This window comes from Rhipicephalus microplus, chromosome 4, assembly GCF_043290135.1.
Source record: "Rhipicephalus microplus isolate Deutch F79 chromosome 4, USDA_Rmic, whole genome shotgun sequence".
Classification (NCBI taxonomy): domain Eukaryota; kingdom Metazoa; phylum Arthropoda; class Arachnida; order Ixodida; family Ixodidae; genus Rhipicephalus; species Rhipicephalus microplus.
In genome coordinates this window covers 207,345,790-207,372,688 of record NC_134703.1, presented here as the reverse complement: position 1 = coordinate 207,372,688, position 26,899 = coordinate 207,345,790, and the positions used below count along the sequence as shown (strand labels likewise).

At 45.0% G+C, this 26,899-nt stretch overlaps 1 protein-coding gene across 1 annotated transcript in view; it reads left to right on the top strand.

Annotated features, from left to right (window-relative positions):
* Nucleotides 1-26,899, top strand: part of LOC119172983 (uncharacterized) — a 1,299,788-nt gene that overhangs the window by 945,155 nt on the left and 327,734 nt on the right. The window contains exon 38 of the mRNA XM_075893951.1: nucleotides 23,318-23,533. Within this exon, the coding sequence (XP_075750066.1) occupies nucleotides 23,318-23,533 (216 nt within the window). The remainder of the gene's footprint in view (nucleotides 1-23,317; nucleotides 23,534-26,899) is intronic.

Here is a 26,899-nt window from a genome sequence, read left to right as displayed (position 1 = left end):
GAAACGCTGGAATCGATGGCGCAGAGAGATTCTGCCCTGACAGATACCGAGCATACATAACTTTTGCGGCGCACGTACGTACCACAGCAATTACAATGCCCCTTTTTCGTATGTGCCGCTGCGTAAGCCGGCCACTTTCTCGTCAGCCGTGTGTTGCTCTAACGATTCAGTGTTACGGTGTTTATAAGCCTGAAGCTGCACGCCACTCTTAACAGAAACAGGAAACTGTTTTTGCCGCCATGTTGACGAAACGTAAATGATCTCTCTCGATCGCTCGCAAGGTCTCAGCTAAGGCGAGAGAAAAAGCTGTCGTTCGATTCCGCCATACCACGTAAATAGATGTCTAGCTATGCTTATCCTTCTACTTACTTCAGGTAAGAGTTAGAAATGCTCCGAAGCTCAAATGCAGAAACTTCTACCATCCCAACTCACTGCGTCGAGAGCGGTCTTACACAGTGCCTGGCCCAGCGAGCATTAGGTCTATTGAGCCGCCTAGTCAGCCTATATTGCCACGTGATCTGCTCGAGGGAGATTCGTGAGTGAAACAGGGCAAAGCAGATCTAAGCTGCTGCTTGGCTAGTCAACTTAACAAGCCCATTATATCAAATTTAGCATGAGAAACGTGACAAGACTGATGGAGGTGCTGGGTACAGCGTCTCACAATCCACCCGATGCCCAAGACTCCACCCAGGAGCCGGAACACAAGCCCTGTACTCGTGGACACTCCTGTTCACAGAGTAAGCCGCCACCAACCAGGCTTACTGCCTGAGACACCAATTACTGACGCAGCGACTATGTCTTCGATGCAAGATCTCGTGGAAGTTCCGACACCTTCCACGGCGATCTACTGCACCATCCAGAATCCGCTCATGCCTAGCCCCCTTCAAAGAGTGCAGCATGAAGATGTTGACTGGCTGAGGGAGTTTGAACATCGCAGCGATCCTTTACTGGGATGATGCCGCGATGCTCCGGAACGTGTACATTTGCCTAAAGGATGATTTAAAGACATGGTTTTTGAACAGAGATGATATTCTGACATCATGGCGCGAGTTCCAGCCTCGCCTTCTGGAGACCTTCAGGAGTCCCGACTACCACGAATGGAAGGAGCGTGCACTACAATCACTCATCCAGATGCTAAACGAGACCTTCTCGATGTACGTCGAGGCCATGACATGGCTTCTGAACCGAGCGGATCCTGCTATGGCAGAAGAAAAGAATTCGCGCCACCTCATACTTGGTGTGAAGGAAGCAGTTTTTGCTGCTTTGGTGCGTAGTCCTCTAAAAGTGCTGCTGAGTTACTTACTGAAGAGGCAACAATGAATCAAGTACTGGAGCAACGGTCTGCCCTGTTTGACCGTCAAAAGAATGCTGCCTCAACTCCCGAAACTTTCGCCACCCCTGGGAGCAAAAGCCCCGAATGGATTCGCGAGCTCATCCGCTCTGCCATCCGCGAAGAAATAGAAAAGAGGTACGCGACAAGGGAAATCGATTCGGGTTCTATCACCAGTGTCATCCGTGACAAAGCCCAGGAAGTGCTGCACGCCCATTGTTTTCCGCCAATTTTGATTGATCCGGAAACGGCTCCTGTGTCTACTGACAGTCGCCGTCGTATGTACGCGGAAGTCCTGCGATCTGCTACGCCTCTTTCCGGGCAAAGAGTCCTGACCAAGACATTGCCACACGTCCCGATCTAGCCAGTGCCGCACGTCTCGATCCAGACAGTGCCACACCTCTCTATCCAGACAATGCCACACGTCCCGATCCAAACATTGATGCCATCAGTTGAGATTCAGTCAGCGCATGCTGGTTTGGACATCGATGGTCACCATGCACTGATGCGCAAGTCGGACCTCAGCGTACGCGAGAAAGACCACCCCTCTGCTATCATTGCAGTGAGGCTGGTCACATTTACCGCGAATGCCCATACCGGCAACTTGGACTGTGCGGGTTTTCCGTCAATTCTCCTCTTCCCCGAATTGGTCAAAAGCCAAGGAATATCGAAGCGTATCTCGCGCAACAGCGTGCACCCTTGAAGTGACGGCAATTGCGTCACCATCTCCGAGGAGACCCACAGCCACTGGGCCATGTTTCGAGGTGATGGCACGGGAACGCTCCCCAAGCTCTTGTCCAGAAAACTAAAGGCAGCGGCCTTCAGGGGCAAAATCGCAGGGACTCAAAGTGCGAAAGACCTCCCATCGGCGCTTGCACGCAACGCCGAAGGAATTTCGTCAGAGATTGATCGCAGTAGCGACGAAACGCCGACATCCACATCTTAACATAGTGACCGCGTGTCACTCGATATACCTATGCTGATTGACGGTTTTCAGGTCAATGCCTTGGTAGACACTGGTGCAGACTATCCGATTATCAGTGAGAGGCTAGCAAAAGATCACAGGACATTGATTATACCATGGAATGAAACGTGAATTCGAAGATCTGGAGGACACGTTGAAACACCGCTGGGTCGCTGTACTGCAAGAGTGAAAATTCGTGCGTCAACGTTTGTACTTTGCTGCCTCGTTCTTTGCGACTGTTCACATCAGCTGATTATCGGCCTAGACTTCCTTCGAAAATACGGTGCCATCATAAATATCCGGGAGCGCATCCGTAACCTTGAAGTTGAAGTTGAAGTTTATTGTGACATCATGAAAATACAAGTGACATGGTTCACAAGTATTACAGAAGGAGGTCCCGAAGTAAACACTGTCAGGGGTCCTCCTAGCAATAATGTGTTGATCGGAATACAGGGCAGGCAAATGTAGAGCAAAAGAAACGCATATTCGAAACACGGAAAGTGAAAAAAACACAAGAAAAAACAAAGATAATTGAAAAGCATGAAATGCAACAATAGTACAGAAACCTTCACATTAGTATACTCTGAGACAAATCGACGCGATTTCTAAGTTAACAAGGCGTAAAACAATTCAGGATTGCGAACACACAGTTGCTAAAAGAATGAAAAAGACAAATGAAAATGAAACAAATAAAAAAAATTATGAGTAAGAAAACGTGAAAGATGGTACCATAAAATGTTAGAAAGATGTCGAAGTAAAGGTTTTTTTAATTGTGCTTTAAATGATGCTATATTGCGGCACATCTTGATGGACGTATGTGGTCAATTCCAGAGGTAAATACCAGAAAACAACGCTGTCTGTTTGTCTTAGTTTGAGTGCACCACCGGCAAGAGTAAACTATGTTGTAAGGAAACTCTGGTCGAATTTCGATTTATAAGATAATGGGAAGGAATACTGTTTATTTCAATATCATGCTGACACGCGCGAAATATGACCATACATAATTTCAGAGATATGGAATGATGGGTAGAGAGATTGTCGAGATTACTGTGGATAGGCGTAGCGGAGTCATTCAAGTGACTAAAGGGTATAATCCTCAAAGCTTTACTCTGTAAATGAGCAACTTTGGACAGATGAGCCTTATAGGCGTTTCCGCAGAAAGAACAACAGTATGTCAGGTGACTACGAATGAGGGCAAAGTACAGGGAGCGAAGAATGTGCAAATGGAAGTAAGTACGGGATTTAATCAGAACTCGAATTCCAAAAGAAATTTTGGACGAAATAGCAGCAATGTGCTTATCAAACTTAAGGTGAGAATCAATGGTAACACCAAGAAACGTGGTTGAGTCAGGCGGGAGAATAACATGCGCGTCTTTGGTAAGGCGCGGCACGAATGGTATAGTTTTACGTGGAGAGTAAAATAGCAAGAATGTAGTTTTGATCGGGTTAATTACGAGCTGATTATTACGGCACCTTTGTACGATATTGAATGCGTCTTTATTTATTTCTCTAAGTAAACAATCTAAATTACTATCAAAGGAAAATATGGTGGTGTCATCGGCATGTAGGGTACATCTAGATGAAATAAGACATTTTGGTAAGTCATTGATATAAAATAAAAAAGGAGAGGTCCTAGTATTGAACCCTGAGGAACACCTTCATTTATGGTATGAGATTCAGAAAAATAAACGCCGACTAGAATAAGCTGAGATCTGTTCAACAGATAATTACGTATAAGCGTTAATGTCGGACCACAAATACCATAGGAGTCTTATTTTGTGAAAAGGATAGCATGACTGATAGTGTCAAATGCTTTTGAAAGATCCACAAATACAGCCCTGGCGAAGAAGCCCATGTTGATGGAATGCTTAAGGTAATCTGTGAATTCGATTAGTGCAAGTTCTGAAGAAAAGTTGAACCTGAAACCGAACCGATAAGGTGTCAGAAGACTAAACTTGTTCAGATAGTTTGTCAGTCGAGTAACCAGCAGTTTCCCGATAACTTTGCTAAAGAAAGGATGCATAGTTATCGGACGATAGTTGTTGAATAGCGTGCGGTCCCCTTTTTTGAACACTGGAACTATTTTGCCTTTTGTGTTCCTAAGGAAAATCACCATTCTTAAACATGAAGTTAATTACGTGGGCCAGAGGAATGGAAATCTCCGAGGCAATGAGTTTTTTTTTTAAACGGATGATTGTTATCTAGGGCCGCACCTGTGCAATTTAGTTGCTTAACTACTTCAGTAATTTCGTGCGGGGAAGCAGGGATTAAATAAAAAGAATGCGAGCATCAAGGGAGAGAGGAAACAAGAGAATAAGTAGGCGCATTCGCCATAAAAGAATGTAGGTTAAAGACATTGGCAATGTCGGAGGCATTTGTGAGCACTTGTGTACCAACAACAACTTTTGAAATCCCCGGCTCGGAAGCTTGCTGATTTGAAAAAAATTCTTATTGAATTGCCAATTTTTGCGGCTGTCATTACCATTGTTAAGGATACGATTTTGGAAGTACATGCGCTTTGTATCCCATAACAATATGCAAAGCGTATTGGAGTGCTTTTTAAACCGCTGCAAAAGTGATAAGTTAAATGGTTGCATTTTTACTTTGTTACGCAAGTTATTCTTTTTTTCAATGCTGTGCAGTAGACCATTGGTCATCCAAGGTTTTCTGGGAACAAAATATCCTGTGACATGTGATGATTTACTGGAAGATTTATTTATTGCATCAGTGATCTTATCACAAAGTTTACGGAAGGCTGGAAAAGCAGAGCTATTGTTTAGGACACCTGTCCAACCAGTCCGAGAAATGATGTTACAGAATCTTTCAGTTGAAAGTACATCTTTAGTTACAGTCTCTTGTTTATGTTTTACGTGACTATTCGCCAAAAAAATACAGGAAAGTGGTCAGTAAATGGAAATTCGACAACACCGGCCGAATGATCTGTAGTAATACTCGTTAGAATGTGGTCAATGAGAGTGCTGGAACCACCAGAAACACTACGTGTGGAAGTGGTAATTGAACACTCAAGCCCATTTCGTTGAAGGCATTTTATATATTCCCAGCACGAGGAGTCAGAAATATCAGCAATATTTATATTGATGACGCCCGTGATGATTATGTTCTTATGTTCCCTGTTAACTCGAGTGAGCGTTTCATCAAGGGCAGAAAAGAAGTCGTGGTAGGGTGAAGATGGTGTATAAAAAATGCATCCCAGACCTATTTTTGTACCATTGAAACAAGAGCCATCAAATTCTAGCCATACAGATTTGCAGTTATCAGTGGTAAGGGCTAAGTCATAGAGACGAATGTAGGTCATGGTATTGCGCACAAAACGGCAGAGCCACCATGCCGGCTGTTAGAGCGGTGAGCGAACTCGGGGAGGTAACCTGGCGGTACAATCAGTACGTCATCTGATGATGACAACCAAGTTTCTGAAAGACCGATGACAGAAAAACTATGATCAATGAGCGTCATGAAGTTGATAAGATCGTCAAAATGTTTCGGTAAACAACGCGTGTTGAGATGAACGAGCGAAAGATGAGACTTCGCGAAACGGTGTAATAGTTCCTTTGCCTGTTGAAAAGGGTCATCATCATCATCATCAGCCTGACTACGTCCACTGCAGGACAAAGGCCTCTCCTATGTTCCGCCAGTTAACCTGGTCCTGTGCTTGCTGCTGCCAATTTATACCCGCAAACTTCTTAATCTCGTCTGCCCACCTAACCTTCTGTCTCCCCCTAACCCGCTTCCCTTCTCTGGGAATCCAGTTAGTTACCCTTAATGACCAGCGGTTATCCTGTCTACGCGCTACATGCCCGGCCTGTGTTCATTTCCTCTTCTTTATTTCAACTATGATATCCTTAACCACCGTTTGTCCCCTAATCCACTCTGCTCTCTTCTTGTCTCTTAAGGTTACACCTACCATTTTTCTTTCCATTGCTCGCTGCATCGTCCTCAATTTAAGCTGAACCCTCTTTGTAAGTCTCCAGGTTTCTGCTCCGTAGCTAAGTACCGGCAAGATACAGCTGTTATATACCTTCCTGTTGAGGGATAGTGGCAATCTACTTGTCATAATTTGAGAGTGCTTGCCGAATGTACTCCACCCCATTCTTATTCTTCTAGTTACTTCAATCTCGTGGTTAGGCTCTGCGGTTATTACCTGCCCTAAGTAGACATAGTCTTTTACAACTTCAAGTGCACTATTACCTATCTCGAAGCGCGGCTCCTTTCCGAGGTTGTTGTACATTACTTTCTTTTTCTGCAGATTAATTTTAAGACACACCTTTCTGCTCTCTTTGTCTAACTCCGTAATCATGAGTTGCAATTCGTCCCTGAGTTACTCAGCAATGCAATGTCATCAGCGAAGCGCAGGTTACTAAGGTATTCTCCATTAACTCTTATCCCTAACTGTTCCCAATCTAGGCTTCTGAAAACCTCCTGTAAGCACGCGGTAAATAGCATTGGGGAGATCGTGTCCCCCTGCCTTACACCCTTCTTGATTGGTATTCTGTTGCTTTCTTTATGAAGCACTATGGTAGCAGTTGATACCCTGTAGATTTCTTCCAGAATGTTTATATATACTTCATCTACGCCCTGATTCCGCAGTGTCTGCATGACGGCTGATATTTCTACTGAATCAAACGCTTTCTCGTAATCTATGAAGGCTATGTATAGTGGTTGGTTATACTCTGAGCATTTCTCTATTACCTGATTGATAGCATGAATATAGTCAATTGTTGAATAGCCTGTTCAAAATCCTGCTTGTTCCTTTCGTTGATTGAATTCTAATGTTTTCCTTACTCTGTTAGCAATTGTCTTTGTAAATGGCTTGTATACTACAGAGAGCAAGCTGATCGGCCTGTAATTCTTCAAGACCTTGTCATCTCCTTTCTTATGTATTAAGATGATGCTAGCGTTCTTCCAAGACTCTGGTACCCTTCCCGTCAGGAGACACCTCGTAAACAGGGTGGCTAGTTTTTCTAACACAATCTGTCCTCCATCTTTCAGCAGATCTGATGTTACCTGATCCTCACCAGCAGCTTTGCCTCTTTGCATGCTCTCCAAAGCTTTTCTGACTTCTTCTATCAATACTGGTGGGGTGTTATCTGGGTTACTGCTAGTTCTTATAGTATTAAGGTCGTGGTTGTCTCGGCTACTGTACAGATCTCTGTAAAACTCCTCCACTATTTTAACTATCCTATTCATATTGGTAGTTATTTTGCCTTCTTTGTCTTTTAGTGCATACATCTGACTTTTGGCTATCCCAAGTTTCCTCTTCACTGCTTTGACGCTTCCTCCGTTTTTCAGAGCGTGTTCAATTCTCTCCATGTTATACCTTCTTACATCGCATACTTTACGCCTATTAATCAACTTTGAAAGCTCTGCCAGTTCTATTTTGTCTGTTGTACTTGACACTTTCATGATTTGACGCTTCTTAATTAGGTACTTCGTTTCCTAAGAAAGCTTGCCAGTGTCCTGTCTAACTACCCTGCCTCCAACTTCCACTGCACACTCCGTAATGATACTCGTTAGATTATCATTCATTGTATCTACGCTAAGGTTGGTTTCCCCACTAAGAGCCGAGTACCTGTTCTGCAGCGACACTCTGAATTCCCGTACTTTCCCTCTCAGTGATAGCTCATTGATTGGCTTCTTGCGTATCAGTTTCTGTCGTTCCTTCTTCAAGTCTAGGCGAATTCGAGACCGTACCATTCTATGGTCACTGCCTCGTACTTTGCCAACCACTTCCACATCCTGCACGATTCCTGTGTGTGCAGTCATTATAAAGTCTATTTCGTTCTTATTTTCGTCATTAGGGCTCCTCCATAGCCACTTGCGGTTTTCTCGTTTTCGGTAGAAAGTATTCAAAATCCGCAAATTATTGCGTTCTGCGAATTCTACTAGTAGCTCTCCTCTGGCGTTTCTAGTGCCGAAGCCATAATCTCCTACTGCCTGGTCTCCAGCCTGCTTCTTCCCTACCTTTGCATTAAGGTCGCTCATCACTATAGTATACTGTGTTTTTACCTTACTCATTGCCGATTCCACGTCTTCATAGAAGCTTTCAACTGAAGCGTCATCATGGCTGGATGTAGGTGCGTAAGCCTTCACTACCTTCATGTTGTATCTTTTATTCAGTTTAATTACAATACCTACTGCCCTTTCATTAATGCTATATAGTATTCCTCTATGTTGCCAGCTACGTTTCTGTGAATTAGGAACCCCACCCCCAGTTCTCTTCTGCCTGCCAAGCCCCGATAGCAAAGGACGTGCCCATTCTGTAGCACAGTATAGGCCTCATCCGGTCTCCTAACTTCACTGAGCTCTATTATATCCCATTCAACACCCTCTAGCTCCTCGAATAGTACAGCTAGAGTTCCCTCACTAGATAAGGTTTTAGCGTTAAACGTTTCCAAGTTCAGGTTCCAAAGGCGGCCTGTAGTCCAGAGATTCTTAGCACCCTCTGATGCGTTGCAGATCTGACCGCCGCCATGGTAAGTTGCTTCGCAGCTGCTGGGAACTGAGGGCCGGGAGTTATTTGACGTATGCATGTGGGAGGTAGTGGCCAGATACTGCACCAGGGTGGCCAGTCCTTCTCTAGTGAGGGAGTGTGATCCCGGCGGTGGTTACAGGTGAGGCCGCACCTCAGGCCTCTTAATGCAGTTCCATCAACATGCGGATTTTTTTTTCGGTTGGGAACTGCGCGGCACCGGGATTTGAATCACGGACCTCTTGCATGCGAGGGGGATGCTCTAACCACTATGCCATCGCCGCACCCGAATTGTTATGTTCTAAATGTAGGTTTCAGCTGTGTATCAGTGAAGTTTGAGGTTGTTTTTATAAAAATATTTTAATGAAATGAGATTTCTGCTGATTACCCCCTAATTAAGGGTCTAGAGAGTACGGCGTTGAGCCTCCGATTAGCCTATGGGGTGCTGTTTATTGATATATTAGGCGGACAAAATTTAAATTCGTTTGTGAGGTGATGTTACCAAATTAATCTTTTTTTGTGATTAGGATTAAATTTGGTCACGAAATAGTTCCGGTACTATTACTCCTGTCCTGATGAAACCTGAGCGGCGACAGGTCTACAATTAGGGCTTTGCACTGTATGAGTTAGAAGATTCCCGGTAGGTTATTAGCAAAGTTAAAAGCGATCGTAAGAGGAAAAAAAAAAGAAACACGTGGTTCAAGACTTTGATCTGACGGGCGTACCTTTCTCAGAGCAGTGAGCCACCCTCCTCCTCTGAGCGAGGAGAGACGCGGGCGCCACACGTTTATTAGCGGTTTTCGTTATAGTCTTTCTAACTCTGTATCTTCCGGTCACCTTAAGCTATCAAAATTATTTTTACACGGAAAGAACCGGACTGTTGTGTTCTAAAAAAAGATATTAGCTATTTTTCGGTGGCGTTTGTAGCTCCTTTTGAAAATTTGTTTTAATGAAATAAGCTTTTTGCTGATTACCACCTTAATTAAGGGCCTAGAGTGTACGGAATTGGGCCTCCTGGTAGCCTATGGGGTGCGGTTTATTATTATAATTAGCGTACCAAATTTAAATGCGTTTGCGAGGTGATATTACCAATTTAATCTTTTTAGTGATTAGGCTTAATTTTGATTGCGGAATAACTCTGGAACTAACACACCTAGCCTGATCAAACTTCAGTAGCGGCAGGTCTACCCTAAGGACTTTCAACTTTATAAGTAAGAAGTTTCCCGGTAGAATAATAACAAAGCTACAAGCGATCGTAAAAAATACGTGGTCTGATTGTTGTTGTTTACACAGATTCACACAGTTTTCCGCTCCTAATGTATAAAATTTTCGTTTGTAATAGCAGTATTTGTAGCGGTTGAACTCCTTGTATCTTCACGAACAAATAGACACCACTCTGGCCCTCCTAGAACCAAAATTGCTAAAGATATAGGCAGATATGTGCAGAGCTCACTTACACGTGCTGCTGACGCGGCCGCTCCCGTGGCTTCAGTGAAAAGGGTAGAGAGCCATGAATCAGATATGCACTATTAGTCTAACTTACGACAGAATAGACAGATCGCTGAGCTTGTAAATGCGGAAAACACGACTGTCAGGCTCCTTTCTGATCTTGATCTGACAATTATCAACCCACAATATTGCCACTTTTTTTCCTTCTTTAGCGATAGTGCTTGAGCAAACAGGTGTTTATTTTCAGCGGTCAGGTGGTCGTTGACAAACACTGGTCTTTCCTGACGGGCAGTGAAACCGATGGCGCTTGTAGTAAGACGAGCTTTTTTTACCTTGTTAGCGAACTCTGCTTTTTTCACACTTGAGTGGAACCTGGCAGTTATGTTTTTTTTCATTCGGTCCGTTTTTAGTTGGCACCTGGTGAACAACATCAATGTCCGCGGAAGAGAGAGCACAACCAACAATTTCACCGATGCGCTGAAGAACTGCTATACAATCCTCACCCTTTGTAGTAGGCACACCTTTAATTTCAACAATATTCTGGCGGGAATATTGCTCTAGGTCAGCAACTCGTTGGCTCAATAACTCATTTTTTGTTGGAGGTCCTTGTTTTCTTTCTGGAGAGATTCCTGTTTTTGTTTCATGGTTTCAAAGAGATAATTGAAGAGGAAGAGGCTATACCTGTTGCGTCTTGAGTCGAGAGGGCCTTCTCGACTCAAGACGCAACAGATCGAGACGCTGATACCTGCACTAGACCTGCACTGCGTGTTGCTGACGACAGTGTGACGCTGCCGCCTCGAGTGACTGTTCCCATTGAAGTCACTTATGAACCCCTCGGAGACGGTGACGTGGTCGCTGAAAGCAACCTATCACTTCTTCTGCTGCATGGTGTATGCGCCGCCCGAAGTGTTGGGAGTGTCCGTGATGGACAGAGACAGATACTAGTTACGAACTTCAACTACAAACACTGGCATATTTTACGCGGATCCACCGTAGCTTAGGGAGACCCTGTTGCCGACATCATGGAGTGCTTCACGTCCGCGGAAACGCGTGAGAATGAGAAATTTCTAGACCGCATCGACATTAATTCAGTGCTATCAAACGAGACAAGTGCTGCACTTCATGTTCTTACAAGGAAGTTTATATCTTTCATCTCCTCTTCTTAAAAAGTCCGTCAAACACACCTCACGAAGCATTGAATTATTACCGACGATGACGTCCGTCCCATCCGGCCTTATCGCGTTTCTGCCGAAGAACGCGAGGCTATTCAGACACAAGTAAAACAGATACTCGATGAAAAGATTATTCAGCCATCCAGCAGCCCTTCGTCCTCGCCAGCCATTCTAGTGAAGAAAAAAAGACGAAACGTTGCGATTCTGTATTGACTACAGGAAGCTTAATAGCGTCTCGAAAAAAAGACGTCTACCCGCTTTCACGGGTAGATGACTCTCTCGACAGGTCACGACGTGCGAATTATTTTCTCTCCATCGATTTAAAGAATGGCTATTGCCAAATGGAAGTGGATGAACGAGACCGAGAATAAACCGCATTTGTGACTCCAGACGGACTTAACGAAGTCCGACTTCTTCCCTCTGGCCTCTGTTGTGCCCCAGCTACTTTTCAGAGGATGATGGACACTGTTCTCGTTGGCTTGAAGTCGCAAAGCTTTTGTATACCTCGATGATGGGGTCCTATGTTCCTAGAGCCTCGAAAAACATCTGAAGCGTCTGAGAAAGATTCTGCAAGCCATTCGCACAGCTGAGCTCACACTAAAATGCCCAAAATGCCATTTCGGCTATGAAGAGCTGAAATTTCTGGGACATGTCATTAGTGCGGATGGAGTGCGTGCGACCTGATCAAGACAAAACTGCTGCCGTAGCCACCTTCCCTGTTCCATCAAAAGAGCAGTACGCCGTTTCCTTGTCTTTTGCGTGTATTATTCGTGAACTTCCAGAAGATAGCTGAACCTCTCACACGACGCACCCGAGATGACGTGCCCTTTACTTAGCGCAGAACAAGATACAGCGTTCACAGAGCTATGGCAGAGTATGCAAATAGCCCTTGTTCTTGCCCATTTCGATGAGGAGGCTGCTACAGAAATTCATACAGATACCAGCAACGTCGGACTTGGCGCTGTCCTTGTACAACGACACAGCGGCGTTGAGCATGTAATAGTTTACGCCAGTCGTACTCTTTCTCGAGCCGAGACCAGCTATTCTTCATCAGAAAGAGAATGCCTTCCAGTCGTGTGGGCGACGATCAAATTTCGGCCTTGCCTCTATGGTCGTCTCTTCAAAGTGGTGACTGACCACAACTCGCTCTGCTGGTTGGCCAATACCAGAGATCCATCCGGCCGTCTCGCTCGGTGGAGTTTGCGTTTGCAGGAGTTCGATATTACGATTGTGTACAGGTCAGGGCGCAAACACGAAGATGCCGACGCTCTTTCTCGAGCGCCTGTGGGGCACGCTGTCAGGGGCTCCGAGGTTGAAGATGGCTTTCTCGGAGCAGTTAGCGATTCCGAATTCATGTCAAAACAACGGGCAGACGAAGACTTACGCCCAGCTATTGATTCCCAGGAAGGCCGAAACTCTCAGGTCCCTCAACACACTGCTCGAGAACTGTCCTCTTTTTGTCTAAAAAGAGGCAATCTTTACAAAAAAAAAAACGCCCGTGGTAGCGACGAAGCCTTCCTACGCGTTGTTCCTATAGACTTGCGTGATGAGATTCTCCTTGCGTGGTACTACAAGCCCCCGTCAGAACAATTGAGCTATTCGCGAACTCTCGCCTTAGTATCCCATTAGTATTACTGGCCGCGACTATCAACTAGTGTATATCGCTATGTGAAAGGCTGCCATGAGTGCGAGTGCCGCAAGACTCCGCCTATGAGACCCGCGGGCCTGCTCCAGCCGATCGCACCACCACGGACACCATTTGACCTCATTAGAACAGACCTTCTTGGAGCCTTCCCTTTGTCGTACTCTGGGAACAAATGGATTACAGTTGCGACAGATTATCTTAATTGTTATGCTGAAACAGAGCGTTACCCCGTGGCACGGCCTTTGATGCCGCGCAGCTCTTAGTGCACCAAATCGTCCTACGGCTTGGGGCCCCGTCATGCGTGATTACGGACAGAAGGATGTCGTGTACAGCATGAATGATGGAGGACATTTTTTAAATTGAGCTGCACAAGTCATCAGAAAAAGACGGCCTATCACCCGCAAATCCAATGGACTGACAGGGAGGCTGAACAAGACCATTGCAGACATGCTATCATTATACATGGACGTACAACACAAAGTCTGGGACGAGACTCTTCCATACATAACGATTGCATAAAATACGACAATGCAAGAAACAACGTGATTTCCGCCTTTCCGACTTGTTTACGGACGCCACATGCGAACCACGCTCGATGCTATACTCTGTGCGAACAAAGCAAGAAACTTGCTCCAGACGCTGAGCAATACACTCAATACGCCTAAGGAGCTCGTCAGCTAGCTCATAAACACCAGTCACCAATATGATGCAGACTCAAGGCGTGAAAACTTCCGCCATCGAAACGTCACCACCCACCCTGGAGACCAAGTGTGGGTTAGGAACGCTGTCCGATGACCAGGCTTATCTAAAAAACTCCTAATCCATTATTTTAGAATCTACAAAGTTCTTAGACGTGTCACAGATTTTACCTACGAGGTATTTCCGGACGGCGCAGCGTCTTCTCGTCGACAGCTTCCGCCTGAAACCGTGGATGTCGTTCGGTTGAAGTCCTACTTCACACAGTAGCCCTTGTGGCTTCACGTGTTATGATAGGTCATGGCATTGCGTTGCTGCGGCTGTTTGTGTTCTCCTTTTTTATTAGTCCTTTTATTTTGCGCTTGGCGCAAAGGTTGGCGACACTTCCTTATTTGCATGGCGAGTACCGGCACTATCCTTGTTTTGGTTCTCTATGTCTGCGTGTGTATGCCTTCATTTTTTCTTCTTTCTATACGAGCATCGATTCGACGATTTCAAAGAGGGGGGGGGGGGACTATTGCCACACGATCTGCTTGGGTGAGATCTATGGGTAAAAGAGGACAAAGACGATTCATCTAAGCTGCTGCTTGGCTAGTCGACTCAATGAGCCCATTATATCAAGTTTGTCGTGAGAAACGTGACAATATGTTGTCGGCGCTTCTTGCTTCTTGTACACACAATTTCGAAATGGCAGAATAATTGTAAATTTTTGTTTAGACATCTATGAACCTGAATCAACTAGTTTGCCTTGTGTCGATGTTCGCACAAGGAGCTCTGACGATCGATGCGTCGGGCTTTCAGCTACGCAGGCTGTCACCGAAAGCTGCTGGCCGCACTTAGCTGGTACTTCTCTGACTGATATGTAAGAACACGCAATTTACACTTGGTAATTTGGTACGCCCTCGTGATCTGACTCCCTGGCATATGTTTTCAGTGGATTGTACTAGTATTTTTCAGTGTTTTTAGGCGTTGGTATTACTATAACCGCACATATCTGTACACCGGCACGCACGCTGTGTACTGCCAGCGGAGGGAAGAAAAACGGCCGTCACTCGTTATCGCCGCTTCGTAAATGCATGTCTGGCAATGCTTGACCTACTACTTACTTCAGGTGCTGTTTAGGTAACAGTTTGAAATTTCGCAAAGCTCAAATACAGAAACTTCAAGCATCGCAACTTAGCTGGTTCGAGAGCGGCCTTACCCAGCCCCCCGTCCCTGCGAGGCCTATCGTGCCAGCAGCGTCGGTGTGCCAGTCCTGCGCTTTTTACTTTAGGTAGGCACAATGCTAAAGTGTGAGAATGACTACAAAATAATGTTTAGGCATCCCTGAGCCTAAATCAACCAGTTCTTCACGTGTGCGGTGCCCACACAACGAGCGTCACATCTTTGGGAGATTCAGGTGCATGATGACAACTACACAAGTAATAGTTTCTTATTTGCCAACTCGAGTTGGCACCAGACAGCTTCACATGTCCCAACGGCAACGTCAAGTTTGGGAGACACTATGTCGCTTTTCACTAAAATAAATACAGACCCGCCATTACCATTTCTATATTTACGGTATCGCGTGTAGTCTGCCAGAAACACCTCGTCATCACGTATTTTATCATTCGACCAAGATTCAGTTCGGAGAACCACAGATGACCCGGACATCTGAAGAAATGAGAAATGTTCATCTATTTTGTTTTAATGTTTCTGCAGTTAATTACCAGAAAGAAATTCCAGATTGACGAGGCCATTGCAGTGCTAGAACTTGGTGTTTTTCTGTGTCGTAACCATATTTTTTTACCATTAAGGATCAATGTGTCATATTTTAGCATGACCTTTTCGCCTCACGCTTTATATGTTTTTTGCATAATCCCACAGTATTTTACTTTTTTGACGCACCTGATGAAAAAATTATTTAAAGACAGTAATAGTCGAGCCTTTTAATTTACTAGCGTTATAAAGAACGTCTTGCTTTTTTTTAAATGTAGATACTTGGCTATTAACGGCCTATTTCTCCCGATTTGAATTTTACCGAGTCGCTCTGCACGTTCTATGGTTAAAGAACGTAAACCCAACTTGGAGCTACATACTTGAGTAATGTGGTTCTCCGATTATTTGCTTGTTTCGTTAGCTTTGGTATCTGTCACTGAATAAAAGGCAAGGTTATGCCATCGACTACGGTTTTAAGTTCGTCAACTTTTCTTGTTAGTGACTCTATTTCTTTCTTTTGGTTTTTCCTGAACTTTAACACAGTCTAATATTTAACAGTCATGTTTGTCAATGTTTGACAGTTTTGCTTCTAACATAGTGATACAACCACGAAGCTCACCTATTGCTAATCTGTTTTCCGCCTGCGCAACTACGGTAGCACTAAGCTTCTCTACACTTTGACCATCCAAAAGTTGTTGAAATTTTGTGTTTTTGTGTCTACTGCTGGCCCAGGTTTAGGTTCCACATCTCTCTGCTTAGAAAAAGAAGTAGAAAGTAGAACGAAAGACGACGTATGAGGCAAAAAGTACGCCTAAACCGAACCGTATCATTCGAGTGGGACACAACACAATCAAAGAACACTTGACATGGAACCGGCAAAATGAGCACCCCATAGTTTTGATCAAGAACCTTGCCACTGACCTTCAAAAACAACAGAAAATGCGTGCACGACACTGCAGAAGCCATGCCGATTCCACACCTCGCTGACTCGGTGGAAACGCCCACCTTAGGTAGTCCGTCGAATTGAACCGATTTGTGACGCAAGTTCCAATGTTCGTAGTCAGGCACTGGACATCTTCCGACATCCGTCGAAACACATACGGTCATTCCTTCCGTATCTTGTAGCAATTTACTTCCAGGTACCATCAATGCTCCGTCAGTCAGTGCTTCTCTTTTTACCCAGCTTTCGCCGGGATGTGCTCCTCGATATTGGTCTACGCATGATACGCCACCGATCTGCAAGAACAACAAAAAATGCGTGAACGACACTGCAGAAGCCATGCCGATTCCACGACTCCTCTGTTTTCCACCTGCGCAACTTCAATAGCACTAAGCTTCTCTTTAATAACACTTTGACTCTCCAGAAGCTGTTGCAATTTCCTGTCTTCTGCCGGCCCCGGGTTAAGTTACACATTCCCGAATAAAAAAAGGATGTAGAAAGTAGAACGAAAGACGCCGTACGAAGCGAAAAGTACGCCTAAACGAAACCATATCATTTGTGGGGTTTACACTTATTCTACTGGCAATCACGTGTACGCAAGTGGTATGGTCAGTACTGCAGTTTGTCGGACCCCCTAAAACACTCTGATCAGGCCGCTCTGACGTCCATGTAGTAACTGCGTCCTCGAGTTTCTAAGCAGCGTTTCACAATATCTTGTGCACTGCAAAACTCCTATGGCCATTTGTCCATTATGACATTAGGAACTTTGCAATCATGAGGGTTGAAGGTCTCCGTAGCAGCGCAGCCCACAGTGATTACACGTCACTGTCGTCATGTCTGGTTGTGGTCATTTAGCTAAAAATACTCTGTGGATGCAGAATTTGCATGGACCTTAATAATGAATACTTCTTGAGAGCCCGAAAACGGGCACTTGCTGGAAAAAAGGACTGGTGGGGTGACCTGCGTAATGCAGTTTTTACCAGCATCGCACGCAACGATGCACGTAGCAATGCACGCCGTGAATTGTGACTACTCAGGGAGCCATTTGTCGAAAGAGCTCTTACAAGTTTACCCCGAGAGGTGAGGGTAAACCGGCGGAAGCAGCAGCGGCATGTGCCGCCGTATTGCGCCCGGGTACATCTGTGTGTCCCAGCGTCCAGATAATTCCTTTCAACCTGTCGGCTTTTTTATGCATACGACAGATGTTTTGAATAGCAGCAGCTATAGAATCCTCCGAGGCTGGGCGAAATATTTTCGAGTAATTAGCGGGTGAGTAAGTAAAGACCCGAAGGGGTTTCTGCATATTGTATGGGAGCTTCACAGCCGCTTCCTATATAAGCAAGGAGTTCAGCATGCATAGGAGGTACTGTTCTTTAGGTGGCACCCGGAAACCCCAGTGTACTCAGCGGTCAGCATGCAACTTCAAGCTATACCAGCTGCGCCATCAGAGAGACCAACGCCCGTGCCTATGGCAATGGTACCTAAGATCGCTTCCCTGAGTTGTCACGTGTCAAGAACCTGGCGCGCAGTTATCATTGTCACAAACTTTAGGACAATGAAACCATCCATTGGCTATCGGAGTTCCTCATGAGGGTAAGAACTGATTAAGAACGGGTGCATCATCATGTCGCTGCCGATCCCAGGCCAGAAGGCGACGATCTTGTGGTGTGTTTTTTAGGCGTATGTAGTGTCGACTGTGGGCTACATGGATGACGTCCTTTAGAAGAGGCAAGCCACTGCGCTTTCTAGTGCGAATAATCTAAAGGCGTCTGTCTTGAAACACTTTTTCAAGTGACCACTGAATTCACTGGAAGAGCTTAATGCCTCACGAATTCAATGCCGCAAAAATTTTAGTATTCCTTTCAGTGTGAACAAATTTGCAAAAATTCGTCACACGCTGCAGTTGTATTTTCTTTCGTCCCGACGAAAGCGCTAAAAAGCTAAGCAGGGAGGGATCGCAGGAAAAAATAAAGAAGTGGCGTGCGCTTCGTGATCTTGAGCAGTTTTTTTTTCAGTTTTTTTTTCTTCGAATGCGCAGCGTTTTCACTGTGACCGTGCCCACGCGTGGACAAGTCGTGGCCTCCCGCGGCAATCTCTGTAACGACCGAGCGCTTCATCATCAAATCCGTCAATGGCCGATTGATGAGCTCTCTAGGTGTGATTTCAGAGCGTGTTTTGTCATTTGACGAGAGAAGAGAAAGCAATTTTTAGCTGATTTCGATAATTTATTGTTAATTTCCGGCCGCCTGCTGCGCTAAATTATTTATTTTTTGGCTTGGATGTTGTCGGGGGCCTCTAATACCACTCGGCTGCGTTTTCTGACCATGCTCAAAAAGCGTTGCAGGGCCCCTTATTATACTTAGGGAGTCCGATCATGGTTTCGAGAGCAGCCCGATGAAGGCGTTCAAATTTTCGAATGTTAGTTGGAAACTTGTATGCGGATGTGCCATACAAGATCTTCCCAGTGGCCACAGCTTTTGTGGGAGTATGACTGGCTGCCGTGCACTTCCGTATTTGTTGGACATCCGCCTTGTCTTATGTGATGGAATGCCTGCCGGAGTCCACGTACCCACTTCTGTGGGATTTTGCAGCTGGATATTGGTAAACCTAAAACTTTGGTTTGTCCATTTTTATTGTATGGTGTATATTGTATATTGTAATATGTTGTAATTGTATTGTATATTTATTGTATATATATATATATATATATATATATATATATATATATATATATATATATATATATATATATATATATATATATATATATATATATATATATATATATATATATATATATATCATTTTAGACCCACCAATACCTCTGTCTCAAATCGCATCTGATAGCCTGCATCGCTCCCTGCTCAGATATACTCCTTTTTCGATTTTCGGCTTTTCTTTCTATATTTTTTTCAGCCAAAAATTCCGTTTTCTTTGAAAAACCATTAGCCTTTTAGTTAAGATCCTGCCGCCCGGTTCTTGGCCGATCCCCCTTTGTGGGTGTGCGCCAGAGTGTCAAGGATCATCATCCTCATCATCATCACTGCGGTGCTGTTCGGCACGTGCTCCCAAGGTTTCCAAAACTTTTATCGCCAGTGTAAATGCTGTGGAGAAGTTAAGGAAACGATGGAGTATGTTCTAAATGAGTTCGACGAAATCAACCCATGTATACGTCTGGGTACAAGCCTACATGAGGCTTTGGGTTGCAGGTACAAACATGGAAAGCTGAACCCGTCGACGGTAGAAGCAAGTAAGAGACAGGTAGTGTACTGGTAGCGGAAAACTACAGATAAAAATAAAAATAGTTGAAAAATGTGGCCATTCTGCCTGAGAGGCAGAATATCTTTTGCTATGAGAAGATCGATTATTTCAAACTAGATTAGGCAATAGGTCAACATAAAAATATATTTCTTTTCCTTTTTTTATTGCCAGCCTGGTAGCACACATGTCACCGCCCTGTTATAAAGGGCACGCACATAGCATCCATCCATCCCTCCATCCACGGGAAGCTGTCGCTCAACGACCACGCGTACTGCTAAACTCATCAATTCGTGTTTACGGCAGGATTTAGGTGCATTCGCGCTTCTGGCAGGCTTTGACAGACACAGGGGATCAAAAGATCCCAGGTAACGCTCTCTTAGGAGTACATGGGCTAATTTGTGGTCTGGGAACGTTTGACCCCTCACTCCCCAGATGCCCGTGCAACAATTGTACTTGAATTTGATAAAGCGGATAATTCTTTTTTTATTTCAGTCCTTCAAAACTGTGTGATTCGAGTGTCCCGGCATTTATTGCTGCGTACAGCTGTGCGAATCAAGCGGCAATAAAAAGAACACTGGCGGGCTTTCACTCCATGATATAAAAGCTGCCGCTCGTGCACGGGAGAGATGGTTTGCTGTGATCAGACAGGGCCATTGCTCGCCTAATAAAACTTTGAACGTTACACGAGTATGTATAGCCGTCATTTCTGACCAGTGGCCTTCATAAAAAAAACAGTGGCTTAACAAGGATGCAGTTCCGTCAGTATTTTCAGACTAAGCTTCACATTTGCAGCCAAAGATAACGACTGAACGAAGCGTTTGAACTACGCATTCGACGTTACTGACAAGCAGGACACTGCTAAAGATTTCGCGGAAAATTTCCTTTCGCAACGTACGCGAAAGTTTAAAGTGGCATACGCTTGATTTACACGCGGTGTTTCCCTCCACCATAAATGCTTTTTTTTTGCGCCGTTAAATTTGTGCAATCAATGTAAGCCGTGACTCGCCGTGCGTTGGTCTTGAAAACAAAAGCTAACCGAGGGATCCTTATGCGTTTACCTCACGTTAATCGAAGGCGACAACTATGTTCTGTTTTTTCTTCAGTCGATTGTTTTCCCGCACCCTAACCGAAAGCATTTTTTTAATCCTTACTTTACGTGGTGTTGCCTTGCCGCCGCTATCGACCTATGTGCAGCGATTGCGGCGGCATTACAAACGACCGTGTATAGTGATGGCGTCATCAGGTGACGTCACATAACCTGACTTACTGCTGTGATAGTGACGCCTTGATGAAGTCACACATTTCGGCTAACTGTGAAGTCATACCTTGACGACAGCACGTCATGATGGCTGTTTGCATCATTCTTGGGGACACCACCGACGCAGACGGTAAATCTTCATGGCTGAGGAGGCATCTAAGACTTTCGCCTTAATTACCTCTCTGATATTGCATTGATATGTTGGTGCATGTTCGCGAAACCTTCGTTAATAAGTGACAGCGCTGATGACATGCCACATATTTCAAGCGTGTGACATCAGCTCAAAGTCAACAATGTGACAAACTGAACAGCATCTCCTCACACACATCGGGGATTCTTTCAAAAAGCGCGCGCAGAATATGATGCTCTTGCCTGTGTTTTGTACCATCACAATTCAGCTGTTTTAGACTATAAAACAAAGCAATCACTTGGAAAAGTGTGTGGTTTTCTGACGCACCGCTTTTTGCTTCCTCTTAGTGGCAACGAATGTACACGAGAAAAGATTCGCGCAGGGAACCTGAGGTCACGTATCTTCATGGGAGCAGTGTAGCGACATTTTGAGCTATTAAGGCATGCCCCCTACGCTTGCGTGTATTCTGTTACGCCATTAAACGTGAGCATAGAGCTGGCTCTTGAAGAGCAAAAGTTTTGCGCTTTAACTACTCGCTAACATTGCTTTCAAAAGTCGACTCGCAGACAGTTCAAAACATACTATCAAACTAGGAAAAATGATTGTAAAGGACCAATTTTTTGAGCATCACTTGACCACGACAGTATCTACGCAGCAGACAACACGCAAACGAGTGCCTCCAATGAAATAGCCACTAACAACACATGCCTTTATTAAAAGCTTGTTGCCAAATTTGAGAAGTGCTTCAATGTTGATGTTTACAAAAGTTTTGTTTACACTTAAAACAAAGCAAGTACAACCAAAAACTCGACAATGTAAGATATGCAAATGCATAGCCGGCGTGCGTTTCAGAGAGCGACGGCGACTGCGACTCTGCTCCAGTGGCAGCGCACGGCGGCTGAAAGCTGCGCTAACGCGGACGGTTTGTTCTCATTGTACTGCGCTTGTTCACCGAAGCACTGCAAAAAAACAGGGAGGTGCTAGTGTGGAACACTCTTTATAAGCCTTTTTCACGTCACGTAGCACGTCAAGTTGTTACGAGTGGGCAGCTGGCCAATAATCCCTCGTATAATACATGAAGGCGCAAAGTCCTCCAGAATGAGACCCTCGCTAGGAACCGGGGAAAGAAGTATATAGTACATGTTTGTGTTTATTTCTTAGACACAATGTAAATAATACGTAGCGGACAATTATGCCAAGTAAAGCATAGGGTATGGCTTTAGAAGTACCAGTAAATTCGAAGGAAGAAAAAAAGACGAAAAGATCAGTTGCCGGCACCAGGGAAGAAACCTTCGAGCATCGAATAACGGTCAAATGACCTACCACGGCAGATATCTCCCGTTGAGTTTATGGTGTATATACGTGGCACATGCAATAAATGTAAGAGTGTCAGTCAGCGCCGTGACTAGCTATCACGGCGAGTGCGGAACAATTTTTATCAGCGTCATGGTTTCACGTCACGTAGCATATTAATTTATTACGAGTGGGAAGCTGGAAATATTCCCTTTTATACTACATGAAGGCGTGAAGTCTTCTAGAATGAGACCCGCGCTATGAAGCAGAGAAAGAAGTGTATATTTATAAACTCGTTTTTTTTCTAAGACACAATCTAAATGATACGTAGCAAACAATTGTGCCAAGAAAAAGTATAGTGGATGTTAATAGAAGTACTTGTAATGTATAAGTAAAGAAAGAAAAATAGACAAAAAGATAACTTGCCGTGGGCAGGGACCAAACCTGTGAGCTCCGAATAACGCGTCCGATGCTCAACCAATGACGTTGCTACGGCCGCTATCCCCCGGTTGATTGTATGGCGTAAATAGGCGCGTTCCATCAAGAAAAACGTATGTAGCAGATAGATCCTACTGGTATTTGACTACAAAGCGAAACTTTGGAGCCTTAAAACGAGGTCGGAACTTCAAGGATGATGTAGGAATTCATAAAAAAGAAAAGTCACTGGCTCCAAAAGAACACAAGCTGGGCCAAGGTACCTAAGAGGGATATATATGCACTGTCCATCATGTTTAAAGGTGCATCCTTTCTTTCGATGTGAGGGACATGATAAAGTTCCATGTGTGTTTACTGTGCGCGCATTCAGTGTCTCTGTTTTTCACTGTTTGTAGAAAATCAGCAATGACTAGCCGAAGCACTCCCTCGTGAGGCGTTATACGGCCACGCGTTCGCCTGTGAATTGATATTACCTACCCAGATGCAATGCAGTGTTTTGGATACACAGTAGCAAAATCCCTTTACTACAACTGATTTGGCCTGATGGACGGCTTTGCAGGGTCCTCCTGGGAATGCAGGTCCAGTGGGAGCCACTGGAGAACGTGGTGAACGAGGCGACACTGGGCCACCTGGAGTCCGTGGGCCACAGGGACAGAGGGGACCACAAGGAGCATCTGGGCCGCAGGGTCTTAAAGGGGACCGTGGTGCTCTCGGAGAAAAGGGCTCTAAGGGTCACCGGGGTCTCGTAGGTCTTCAAGGACTGCCCGGACCAGCGGTGAGTGGTATTTGTGGTTCTTATGTGTAACTGCGTCCACATTAGTATCCCTGAACCTTCAAGAAGCCAAATAAAATGCGAAAATCATAAATTAGGAAAAATGTTTCTTGAGGAGATCAATTTCAGTACGCAGCTTAATAAAATAAGACACACTTCCTTTGCGTGCAAATTATGATGGTGTCTGAAAATGTACCAAATGAGAGAATTTTAGTCTGGCTGCATAATAATAGTACAACGTTTACAATAGCGCCTCCGTACAACAACTCAATGGAACCCAATACAACACCTTTCCATTGCTTCCTTTCGCCAGCTTCTACTTCATGCACTGGCCACTTTGTCGCTACGTGTGTTCAACACGCGCAACTTACTCCACTACATTGTACTTCTAGAAACAAGAATAGTATAATAAAGGCAAGGCGTTATTTTTGTCCAATTTTAGTAATGAATCCTGATTGCAGCATAGTAATATATAATTATTACGAAGTTGGTTACTTTATACTTTCACGTAAAAAGTGCCCCGTCAGCCTCTAGATGCATTCACAGTTTATTATTGCTGTGTTCAAGCAAACACACAAATACACTTCTTGGATTGCTCGAGCAAAGGCCCGGGAACACTAGTGGCAAGACGCGAATGGGACGCCACCGGTGACACACTGCGGCTGTGGCTGTGCTAAAACATCAGCTTGCTCAAGCTGTATTTGGGTAGAGGGAGGGGGGGGGGGCTGGCTAATTCACAACTGTCAAAAAAGAATAGCATCAAAATCAAAGCCCAGAAGCTCGAGGAAGCCAAACCAGTAGCAATATAGCTTCCTCATCAACAAATGTCTAGTCATTCGGTGTGAGTAATTACGGAATGCGCGTGGGAGCCGCTCTGCGAGGCCTCTCAACAACAACAAAAAAAACAAAAAAGGTGCAGGAATGCCCTTTTTTCAAAACACAAAACAGGTGCAACGCGGAAGTTTTCAGGATGGTGGTTTGGCGCTAATTTGTTCAGTCCTGAACGCTGTGTCTCGATATAATCGATTGTTCTATGCTTTTGCTAAACTGATTGGCTGCTATCACACACGCAGCATCGAATTGCTTTCACTATAAAAGAGCTTCAATTTTCACCGCTATTTCACGGTTGCTCGTCGAAAGAAATGGCCTGCTGTGCTCGACTGGCCCGGCCAAGCAGAAGAGCGTCATTGGCCGGGCAGCCCACGTTGTGGAACTACATGAACATATGAACACTTAGAGCAGTGGGATCGTGTGGAGACCCTGAGACGTATGCGCCCGGATACCTTAGTTTAGTTGTGTTTTACCTCCTCCTCTGGGAATATGAGTCTATATATATATATATATATATATATATATATATATATATATATATATATATATATATATATATATATATATATATATATATATATATATATATATTGTGATGAATTTGAATAACGGACGCTCTGCTGGTAATGAAGAGGACGATCATGATCGCACGCCGCTCGCCATTAGCCAGACCGGCCCGATAAAGCACATTTTGCCAAGCTGCGTCTGAACCTTTCTCAACGTACAACACCTCTATTTTAAGTGGTGGAGGAGCCGGGGTTCCCATCAACCTGGAACTTCGCAATCGGACACTACCCTCACCGTTCACCATGACTGCTCCTGGCGCTTCTCAAGCTGCCTTACCAACGACAGTCTACTGTACTGGCGTGCCTTGGCAACACGACCAACCAATTTTTCGCGGCGACGACAAACAAGACGTCGAGGACTGGCTCATCGAGTTGGAAATCGTAAGCGCTTCTTACAAGTAAAACGCCGGCGACCAGCTCACAAACGGGTGCTTTCACCTCGCAGATGTGGCCAGCCTCTGGTTCAAAAACCACGAAGGCGAAATCACCAACTGTTCTGCCTTCAACACCACCATCGCCGAGGTCTTCGGTCGTCCCGCCGTGCGCCGGCTTCGCGCGAAACAGCGTCTCCGTAGTCGACTCCAGCGCAGGGACAAGATCTTTACAATTTACATTGTAGATGTCTTGTCTCTTTGCAAGCACGTCGATGAATCTCTAACCGAACGCGACAAAATCAAGCACATCATCAAAGGAGGTGACGACGATACCTTCCAGATGCTCGTCGCTAGGAATCCACAGATCGTCACCGATGTTGTCCAGCTCTGTCAGGAGTACGACGAGTTGCGTAAGCAGCGTGTCGCGACGTGCAGGGCCGCTGAAGATACGGCTGAAGTTTCCGCCTTCGTGCACGACGTCGCTGCTGATCACACCGTCTTACTGCCCCACATCGAACAATTCATTCGTGAAGAAGTTGCGCGTCAGTTTTCTCTTGTGGCCGAAGCATCCGAGCGAGTGACCTCGTTAGACCCACGTCTACGCCAAGTCATTGAGACACGGGTCACGCAGACACTGCCTCCATCGCCACCTGTCCCTACGCCGCTGACCTATGCTGCCGTTGTTGCTAGACCCCCAGTCCCATTTGTTTCTGGCGCATACCGGGGCACCGGGTCCTCCTACCCTACGACGCTGCCTACATACACGGCACCCCATCCTGTTTCGCCCCCTGCACCTTCTGTCGTTAACCCATGGTGCACCTTCGATAATCGACAAATCTGTCTTGCATGCGGTTTCGTGGAACATATAGCACGCTATACTGTCGCCGTCGCCACTTCCAACCTCCAGACAATGGGAACTCTGCAAATTACCAGGCTGCCCAGAATCCCCAGCGACCATCTTCTCCTATCACCGACTCATTGTCCCCACGATGACCTGTCGATTCTTGCCGGTCATTACCACCCCGTCGCCGATCTGTCTCCCCGATGCTTCGGCGCACGAGTCCCGCTCGAGAAGAAAAGTGACAGCCGCAGTTCCAGAGGCAAGAACTGCGTCGTTGTCGAACTCTCCAAGAGCTCTTCTTTGTCCGCCCAACGAAATTGATGTGCTAGTAGAAGGTGTTGTTGTACGTCCAGTTGTCGACACAGGCGCCGTCGTTTGTGTAATTAGTGAAAAACTGTCTCGCGATTTGAGAAAAGAGACAAGGCCGATTACGAATCTTGCTCAGCGTACAGCCACCTCCCATTTCATCGCGCCGACGGCTAAGTGCACAGCACGCGTTCTTATTTTATTTATTTTTTTATTTAGAAAATACTGCGGTAACTGAAGACCAAGCAGGTGGGGAACATTACAATAAACAAATATGCAAACATCGAGAAAAAAAATAAAGGAATAATCAAATTTGTAAGAATACAAAATGGATGATACAATGAATTTAAGAAAAAATATAACAGACCATATAAAAATAAATAATAAATAATGGCGAAAATGGAGTGATGTCTTAAAGCACACAAAAAAAAGAATATACACATACGTACAG